Raw genomic sequence first — 10,543 nt, forward strand, 5'->3', positions numbered from 1 at the left:
TCAATATGCTGCTTTCCGTAATAACCTTCTAGCTCTTACAGAAAAACAACATATTGATTGGCTGTTGCGCGGACTTCCGCTGCGCGGCAAGCATTTCCGCGTCCTGTGTGCAGGAGCCATAAGGCTGTAAGACGCGAAATGAATTATTTTCATTCGCTGACAGCTCACGTTACAGCCTTATGGCTCTCGCAGATGTGCGACGCGACACACGATATGCGATGAGCGATATCCAATGAGCGTATTGGTATTCCGGAAAAGCTGTACGCTCATTGGATATCGCGCATCGCATATCGCGTGTCGCGTCGCAAATCGCGCTGGCTGCGAAAGCCATTACAGTCATATTCTTACAGCTATTGTACACAAGCTTTAAGATCCAATTCCACAACCTCCGTTTAACTTTAACTACCGATTAAGTCTCAACAGTGATTGGTTAATTCTAATTAAAGGTCACTGCACGTAGAAAAATTTTGACCGTAACCGTAATGGCTCCTGCACACAGGACGCGGTAATATATGCCGCGTGGTGGAAGTCCGCGCGACAGCCAATCAATATGTTGTTTTTCCGTAAGAGCTAGAAGACTATTACAGAAAGCAGCATATTGATTGGCTGTCGCGCGAACTTCCGCCGCGCGGCAAGCATTACGGCGTCCTGTGTGCAGGAGCCATAAGGTCGTAAGAAAACTGATAAATCAGAGTTGATTATTCTCCTTGCGTTCGAGGAATAATCGACTGTGATTGGTCAGTTTTCTTACGACTTTACGGTTACGATTAAAATTTTTCTACATGCAAAGGTCCTAACTTTTCTTAATATTACATGCGATTAGTCAAGTCCAATGGAATAACCGGTCAGTTAAGTTAATTAGAGATTGTGGAACTTAAGTGCTATTAGGCTACACCGTTTACTGAGGCTGCGTTCCGAAATTTACTGCCAGTACTGAAAATCTATAGTTCATGTTACGTATACTATAGAATTTCAGCACTGGCAGTGAATTTCGGAACGCAGCCTGAATGTTTGAAGAGCTCTTGTATTGGAATATTCTTTTAAATCTAAAAAATACACTAATCACATGAAAAAACTCACTAAACTCTCAATAAATCACAGATGTCTATACTAAATTAGATTGCTAACAGGCTATCTAAAGGTCGTCCTACATTAGTTGCAAGTCAATCGCAAGCAGATTTTTATTGCGACAGCTAATCAGAAACTTTAATAGTGCTATTGACGCTTCTGATTGGCTGTCACAACAAAAGTTGCAATTGACTTGCAACTAATGTAGGGCTGCGTTCGGAAACGTTACTCGAGTACTCTCTCTCTCTTTTTATCTCACTTTTGTATTTTACTCACTTCAACGGCTATCGTCTAATAGGTGCACGCAGTGTATGTTTCCGAACGCAGCATAGAACGATCTTTAAAGGCCATTCTGCAATGGCTTGGTTTACATCGTGCACTTGATACGCGTATTAAATAGTAATTTTCTATTAGATAATCTTAATATCGACGATGTATATAAATAACGGTATATTAAGCTGGTATAATACTGATCAAGAAGACTTATTGTATCGATTGAATGCGTCATCGTTGATATGTCAATATTAAGATTATTTAATAGAAAGTTACTATATAGTATGTGTATCAAGTGCACGATGTAAACGAAGCCAATGACGTAATGACAGATCAGATGGGTCTATTATTGTATTTTCCTTGACACACAACTAGATTCACTTTTCTGCTACATGTCCTGCGTTCACTGTCTTTTCTTTTTTTTTTCTTTAAAATGCTAATATGTATTTATCTTTTTACTTATAATACTTGTACAGAGTCATTAATCCCGTTTTAAGATCTAGCTGCGCATTGAAACGCGGCCTAAGTTTCGGGCGTAGACCGAGCGTGTTCCATATCCCTGATAGCGAGAGCCCAGCGGAAATAATGACGTCAGAAACGAGCAGCAGCGAGCAGTGGATGCCAATGGAATGATACATCATCGACGAAGTGATTGAATCACGGTGTGTTTCGGCGTTCCCGTTTAATGCGGCCAATTCTGCGAGTGATATCGTTACTCCTGCCTCGAGTCAGCTGCAAACAAACAAGAAGAATTAGTGGTCGCGTATCTTCCCCATTTTGATGCAGGTAAGTTGGATTCGTCCAACGTTCCTATGCCAGCTTATGTGACAAAGTACCTGACACTCCCGGCTATCGGGACGTAAAATGCAGTTATTAACAAAATAAATGCAAACGTTTAACAAACGTGCAAAATTTACAATGTATTTGCTGGAATGAAACTTACCAGTATATTGTTGTTGCAAAGTACTACGAGCCTTTCAGCTTTTTGTCACTCGTGCTGGTCGAGAGATTAGGAGAGATAAAATAGACGATATTTACATTCAACGGGATAGCCTTCGTGGTTTATTCACCGCAATCAGGTGAATCCAATTTCGACAGTTTTTATTTATTCACGGAATTTATCCACTTGCTTTTTCCAGCAGCATATCTCTGGATACGTATATTCGCAAAAGTAAGACAAAAGAAAGTGAAAAAATATAGAAAAGGAGATGGAAGGTGCAATTGTACACAATAGAGACACATGTTTGAAAAATGTCTAGTGCTTTTTGTTTTGATGACAGTTTATTTTATCATTGTAATCACTACAAGTCTATTTTTATCTTTTAGTTTTTGAAAAATTTTGTTTTTTTATTTATGCGTTCAAAGATTTTGCATGATTTTAAATATTTTAAGTTTTGGGGGATTCTGCAAGATAATCCAGATGAGAATATAAGACAGAAATATAGTATAATATTCTGTGTTTATAGAATAAACATTAATAAATCACAAACATGTCTGACCACTTTGGGCCAATTACTTTGAAATGGGACCCGAAAAACTTGGAGATACGGACTATGTCCGTGGAGAAGACATTAGAGCCATTAGTGCTCCAAGTTACCACCTTGGTGAATACAAAGGGTCCCAGCAAGAAAAAGAAAGGCAAATCGAAGAGAGCCAGTGCATTAGTTGGGACTGTAGAGAAGGCAACTACCAATTTTATTGAAAAGGGTGAGAAGATCGCTTATGAGAATCCAGATATCACAGCAGAGATGTTGAGTGCAGTGGAGGAAGTAAGAAAAACTGGTGCGGCAATGAGTGTTGCTGCTAGGTATGATAGTCTTTCTTATCTATATTTGATTAGTGAATAGTAAATTACTTTCTTGTGTTTGTGTATCATATTTATTTATACACATCATTGTAAAATATCAATTAAATTTTTTTCAATTTAATAATTGACTTGGACAAATATGTTTTATTTCGATTAATTAACAATTAATTTGAGCAAAATCAACCATAGAATGTGTAATTGATGATTGATTTTAACAAATTTAGTTAAAGGTCGTTGACGATTTAATGGGCTTTAATTGAATTATACTAAGTTTAATTATTAGTCGAAAAATCGTGTACATTGAGCAGCCTTTAGTTAAAATTGCTAAATTGAATCTCCAGTTAAACAGTTTTTAATTAAATATGTTAAATTTAATTATTAATCGAACAATCTATAATTCCCTTTGTTCATATCGTTAATTGAACAATTTTTAAATTTGTTGAAATTAATTGTCAGTAAAACGATCTCCAATTGAATTAGCTCATATTAATCGTCAATTAAACACGATAATTAATTAAAAAAGATAATCGCAACTTTGTTTATATATAATCCGACGATTGTGTGTGCAGAGAATTCTCCGAGGATCCGTGTTCGTCGTTAAAGCGTGGTAACATGGTGCGTGCTGCGAGGAACTTACTGTCGGCGGTGACGCGTCTGCTCATTCTCGCGGACATGGTAGACGTGCACTTGCTGCTGAAGTCATTGTACGTCGTGGAGGACGATTTGAAGAAGTTGAAGAACGCCTCCTCGCAAGGCGAACTACTGCAGAATATCAAGGAGTTCGGCAGGAATGCTGCCGAGCTAATTCAGCAGGCGGCCAAGCGTCAGCATGAACTGAAGGATCCACAGCTGAGAGACGACTTGGCGGCCGCGAGGGCTGTCTTGAAGAAACATTCCACCATGTTACTGACTGCTTCTAAGGTGTTTGTGCGGCATCCCGATTTAGCAGCTGCCAAAGCGAATCGCGATTACGTACTGAAGCAAGTGTGCGAGGCGGTAAACACCATAAACGACGTAGCCCAGGGTAAAACGCCGCCCGACGGCCAGCACCCGTATGACGGCCCTGGCGAATTGGCCGCCGCGTTGGACGACTTCGACGAGAGAATGGTGATGTCGCCGCTCGCGTACAACGAGGTTCGCACGCGACCGAGTCTCGAGGAGAGATTGGAGAGCATTATTAGCGGCGCGGCATTAATGGCGGACTCGTCGTGCACTCGGGACGAGCGCAGAGAGCGCATCGTCGCCGAATGCAACGCGGTCAGACAGGCACTTCAAGATCTTCTGAGCGAATATATGAACAATGTGAGTAGTTTGCTAATCTATTACGGGAAAAATGCGCGAACAAAGCGCTCATATCGAAAGGATGTTAGAAGAAACGTGGGCTCTCTTAATTAGGCAAATACATGATGTACGTAATTCGTATACAGTAGATTGCAAAATGATTTAGACAAAAAGTTGAAAGTTGACAAAACTATAAAAATTGGGAGTTATTACTCTATGTGTGAAGAATTTGCCCAATAATTATATTACTAATTATTATTGTTATTTGTTATTATTATTTAGCGCTTTTAATTATATTATTAACTATATTATTATTGCGTAAGTTCGTCCGTAATGACTGTCGATTTTGTTATTTTGATGACTCCCAACTTCATTGTGTCTAAACCGTTTTGCAACCTATTGTACACGTGAATGCGATTATATCAACTGTGTATGTGTGTGTTTATACAAATGCGATTGATTTTTTTCTACACTCATTGAAACGATATTCATTCTGTTGGTTTGTTTTTGTTGGTGATGGCAGTTACAGCGCGCTCAGGGTGGGAAACGGGTAAATATGCGAAGTAATAATACACTCTCTTTGTATTCTCATTTATTGCATATCTACTGTAATTAAGTACTTTTCTTAGGCTAAGTTCTCAATGCGCCAATATATCACGTTACTCTCTAGATCTCACACACTACTGACGCATACTCCGTTCCAGTAACCAGCACTAATCATCATAGATCATTATAAATTAGCTATATGCTCATAGTTAGTTTTTTCTTTTTGCACCGTTATAAATATCAAATGACTAATATATCACTTGGTAGAATTGTGTAAAATAACAGAGTGTACAAAGGTAGCCTCGGCGGAGAGCCGAGTCATTTCGTTTATATACTTGTAAATAACGCTTGCTGCAAGAACGCTGCTATGAAGAATCACGATTTTAATTATGTGTAAATAATACTGTGCAAGATATTTCGTATTTTTATCTGTACTTTTTAATAACATTATCTTAGCGATCTGCGATTCATACGTATTCTTTTCTGTATTAATACTTTTGTTTCTTTATCACTGAAATTGGACTTAAACTAACAACGACGGTCTCGAATATTGAGTAACCGTTCACAGTCGCGAATTTAATCAAGTGCGAGAACACCTCCGCGAATTCGTTCAAGATGAAGAACGATGAAAATATGTTGACAGATGGGGGTGAAGGAACAATCTGAAGGCTTGGAGAGAGCAATAGATCACATGTGTAGGAAAACTCGTGATCTTCGCAGACAATTGCGCAAAGCCGTGGTGGATCATGTGTCAGACAGTTTCCTGGAGACAAGTGTGCCATTGCTTGTCTTAATTGAAGCAGCACGAAACGGTCGGGATAAGGAGGTGGAGGAATACGCACTTGTTTTCACGGAACATGCGAATAAGCTTGTGGAGGTAAATTCAGCTTATGTAAAAAAATCAGAGAGTCACTTCTAAGAGATTCTCTCGAATATTTCATCAAATACCAAGTCTCTTATCTCGAGATATCGCATGTAACAACGCGATTAAAATCGTTCACTTATTCAAACAGGTTGCCAACTTGGTATGCAGCATGTCCGGCAACGAAGACGGTGTGAAGATGGTGCGCTACGCTGCCGCGCAAATCGAGAATTTGTGTCCGCAGGTAATTAATGCGGCTCGCGTATTGGCTGCGCGAAATCGCTCGAAAGTAGCGCTGGACAACATGGAGGTGTTTCGCCAAGCATGGGAGAATCAAGTGCGAGTTCTGACGGAGGCCGTAGACGATATTACGACAATCGACGATTTCTTAGCAGTCTCTGAGAATCATATTCTGGAGGACGTAAACAAGTGCGTCTTGGCCTTGCAAGAGGGTGACGCTGACACTCTGGACAGAACGGCAGGTGCGATACGCGGTCGCTCTGCCAGAGTGTGCAACGTCGTGCAAGCCGAGATGGACAACTACGAGCCATGTATTTATACCAAGCGAGTCCTCGAGGCGGTGAAGGTTCTCAGAGAACAAGTGATGCCTAAGTTCGCGCAACGAGTAGAAGTGGCAGTAGACGCTTTAGGCAGCAATCCTGCGAAAGACGTGGACGAAAATGATTTTATTGACGCATCTAGATTGGTATATGACGGAGTTCGCGAGATCAGACGTGCCGTGTTAATGAATAGGGTAAGAGAGATTCTTTGACAGAGCTTTGCGACTGTCTTTTGCTCGCTAATTTTAATACGCTATTTTCTTCTTCAGGCGGACGAGGACTTAGATCCCGAAGACGTGGAACTGGACGAGCATTACACGCTGGAAACGCGCAGCAAATCTAGCGCGCAGACTGGAGAACACGGCGTGGACGAGTACCCGGAGATCAGCGGCATCACGACTGCTCGTGAGGCCATGAGGAAAATGCCGGAGGAGGACAAGCAGAAGATCTTGCAGCAGGTGGAATACTTCAAAAGCGAGAAGCTGAAGTTCGACAAGGAAGTGGCGAAGTGGGACGACGCCGGGAACGACATTATAGTTCTCGCCAAGCATATGTGTATGATCATGATGGAAATGACGGACTTCACACGAGGCAGAGGTCCCTTGAAAACGACTATGGACGTTATTAACGCGGCGAAAAAGATTTCTGAAGCCGGCACTAAGCTGGACAAGTTGACGAGGCAGATCGCCGATCAGTGCCCAGAAAGCTCTACAAAGAAGGATCTTTTGGCGTATTTGCAACGTATAGCGCTTTATTGTCATCAAATGAATATCACGAGTAAAGTGAAGGCAGACGTGCAGAATATTAGTGGGGAACTGATTGTCTCCGGCCTAGACAGCGCGACCTCCCTCATACAAGCCGCAAAGAACCTGATGAATGCCGTTGTGCTTACTGTCAAGGCTTCCTACGTTGCTTCTACTAAGTATCCCCGACAATCTACGGTAACGGTAAGTTCTGCTAACATTTACTTTCAGTCAAATACTTTGAGTCACGTATTAAAAAGTAAGAGTCACAAAAAGAAAGATAAAGACGCTTATATCTTAAGCTTCTAAGATTATTGCGGACAATTGCTCACGTCATATTCTTTCATATTTTTTTTTGCTGTTCATTAACATGTGGATTTTCAGTATGTAAGTATATATTAACGAATCATCATTCGTGCACGAACTTTGTAGGATATATTTGAAGATATCGTGGTGGTAGTGTTAAAGAAATTTTAGAGAAGTTTAATATCCGATTGTAATAAATTTTTGAATACAATTATGTGGTGCACAAAAGTGACAAAGAGTATAGATCATAGTCTCAACGCGATAATATGTATTTATAGTTTATTTTCATTTCCAGTCTCCCATCGTTATATGGAAGATGAAAGCTCCGGAGAAGAAACCGTTAGTACGTCCCGAGAGACCTGAAGAAGTAAGAGCGAAAGTGCGCAAAGGATCGCAAAAGAAGGTGCAGAACCCTATACACGCACTTTCAGAATTTCAGAGCCCCACCGAGAGCGTATAAACCCCCGATGTAAGTAAACGAAAACGGAAGTAACGTATAGCATATATGGCAGCATCACCTTTCGAGAGTCGTAAGGTCAAGATATTTTATTTTCGACGATGTTTGAAGTGCGTGAATGCACAGGATATCTGTTAATCATAACGCGCTACGCTACACATATGTGGGTATATATATATACATACATTATACGTGCATATATTTAAGTATGTTAATTATATCTGACCGAGAATAATATCCGTAAACGAAAAATGAATATGCATGATCCCAAAATAAGTATAACCGACCGGACTCTCCTCGAGGGAGACCTCAATAATGCGAATTAATCCGGACTCCGATGTACACGTGTATTCTCAATCTTACAAGGGCACAATTGACGGCAGTGACTTTGAATTGCAGACCATATTCGTTTTACGTAATTATACGGTGAGCATCATCTTCCGTATTTTTGAGACTTCTTACTCCGTAGAACCAAATGCGGTTCTTTATGATCTTTAGATTCCTTTAGCTGTAAGGTCGATACGTACATTTCACTTATGCAACATATTGCAAAACCCCGATATTTTCTATATACTAATTTATTTTTCGACAATAAAATATTTCTTATATAATCGATTTGTATTACTTTACACGAGATCGGTATTGGTATTGGTTATGTATGTTTATCAATATTAACCTTAATACGACATTCGTTATAATATCGAAATTAGAGGAAAATCTATTTAAGAACTCTTCTCCTAAGAAATCTATTATATCTTCTGATAGAAAGAGAAAGAGAGAGATTAAGCTCAGACAAGGTCGATACAAATTATCGACATGAGAATATCCGGATCGAGCATATATGTAATATTAATTTAGGCAAATTAATTTACGGCACTTCGGGTTATTTAGCTTGATTTTCCATTATTCAATTTGTATATATTTATTTTATGCACATGTTAAAAAGATTTGTCATTATATATACTAGATCTGGTATTATTTATTTTATTATACTTTTTTTTTTAAATTTTTATTCTGTTTCGTATCAGATTTCGTAACATAATAACGTCAACACAATATCATTAGTTTACTAATTATATATACAAATTCTTTTCTAAACATTACTATAAAGCTATTACAACAGATTTTACTGTTTTGATACATTTTTTATTCCTTTTTCAATAATCAGTAAGTAATCATATCACATCAATAATGTGTAGAAAATCTTAATATTGTAGTTATATTGCATATACGTAAATGTTGAACTTACAATAAATTGATATATCCTTTCGGGAATGTTGTTTGAGTTTTTTTACAAACGCCGCAATTCCAACGCGAGCTGACATATAAAGCCAAATATATTCGAAGGAATCACAGTGGAAATAATCGAAGTGTCGTAACTTTCCCTTTACTGCTAGACTTCCCCTTCGCTGAATGCTCGGCCCAGATATTCTTACGTCAATGATACAAACCATAAATTAACACAGTATTCTATTGAAATAAAAGAGACTGCAGATTAAAGTATTTAGTATATTAACTTGTATATAAATAAACATAATTACAATGTTATGGACGAATATTATTTTCGATTTTTGTATTATGGACTTCTGAATGAGAAAGTGTATGTGAGGAAACGAATTCTACAATTCCTGTTTAGTCCATATCGCAACGATAATAATCTTTTACTGACAATTTGACTATAATAATAATAATAATAGTAACAATAATAATCGAATATATCAGGATTTTTTAACGTTACATGCGAGGCATATACTGTACTTCATGTAATGTACCTGCAGTATTGGCAAAACCCGTATTATTGAAAGGCCAAAAGAAACCGGATGCAATATGGTACAGTATACATCGTCTACGGTGGCTCTATATTGAATAATTCTACATATACATCTATTTATAAATACGTATGAAATGTTTCTTGTATTTTGTAACATATATATATATAGATCAAGACCTATATATATATATATAGTATTGTGATTGTACACACACACAACACACACACACACACACACACAACGATTTCCTATAGAAAGAAATAACGTTATAAATATAAGACGCAATTCATGTATTAAAAACACGATTTTAACGTGCAATGGACGTTATATTGTTTTTGATGCAATTTTCTATAGCGTTGAATTTAGCTCTCGTTCCATGTAAAACACATAACGATAATCTTTATATTCGCGGAAACGAGAGACAAACGCAGTTCTATAAAATTCATGAACTCTTTACAATGTTCTAGAAATACTTCATTGCTCATATATATGATTGCAGTACCTCGATACAAGAATGCTGTATTACAACAGGTTGCAGACTTTACATAAAATCGAATCCCATTCTAATTACCACAAAGTGAATGCCAATGTACGATGTAACAAATTTCAGCATCGTCCCTTTTTTATTGTAATAAAACGAATACTGATTATATTGCAGTTATACTTTAAGACTAAGACATTGTAATCAATATGCTGCCAAATATAAGGTGATGCTTTTCTCATAATAACTTGTTCGTTATTCAGCATGTGTGCGCACAGAGTTATTTTCGCTTGTAATTATCCACACACGCAAATGTTACTTAGCGTTCCTTCAGCACTGTCTGTGGGATAGGAAATAATTAAAAAAATTAATCTTCATCTACATTTT

The 10,543-nt window shown here is 38.2% G+C and overlaps 1 protein-coding gene across 6 annotated transcripts; it reads left to right on the forward strand.

Moving 5' to 3' along the window:
• Nucleotides 1-1,837: 1,837 nt before the first annotated feature.
• On the forward strand, nucleotides 1,838-10,400 carry LOC116846076 (catenin alpha). 6 transcript variants are annotated; one of them, XM_032819464.1, is made up of 10 exons: nucleotides 1,838-2,127; nucleotides 2,306-2,420; nucleotides 2,808-3,148; nucleotides 3,718-4,450; nucleotides 4,953-4,979; nucleotides 5,619-5,852; nucleotides 5,989-6,591; nucleotides 6,667-7,344; nucleotides 7,525-7,527; nucleotides 7,742-10,400. In XM_032819464.1, exons 3-10 carry the CDS (start codon nucleotides 2,832-2,834, stop codon nucleotides 7,904-7,906), a joined length of 2,760 nt encoding a protein of 919 aa, XP_032675355.1. In that variant the 5' UTR covers nucleotides 1,838-2,127; nucleotides 2,306-2,420; nucleotides 2,808-2,831; the 3' UTR covers nucleotides 7,907-10,400. The 6 variants fall into 6 exon arrangements, with proteins under 6 accessions (XP_032675355.1, XP_032675356.1, XP_032675354.1 ...); XM_032819465.1 differs by lacking the exon at nucleotides 2,306-2,420 and adding an exon at nucleotides 2,484-2,512; XM_032819463.1 differs by lacking the exon at nucleotides 2,306-2,420 and having other exon boundaries at nucleotides 1,843-2,127.
• The last annotated feature ends 143 nt before the right edge of the window (nucleotides 10,401-10,543 follow it).

Source organism: Odontomachus brunneus, unplaced genomic scaffold (assembly GCF_010583005.1).
Source record: "Odontomachus brunneus isolate Ranch 3 - 2012 unplaced genomic scaffold, Obru_v1 Obru_scaffold_060, whole genome shotgun sequence".
Lineage (NCBI taxonomy): Eukaryota > Metazoa > Arthropoda > Insecta > Hymenoptera > Formicidae > Odontomachus > Odontomachus brunneus.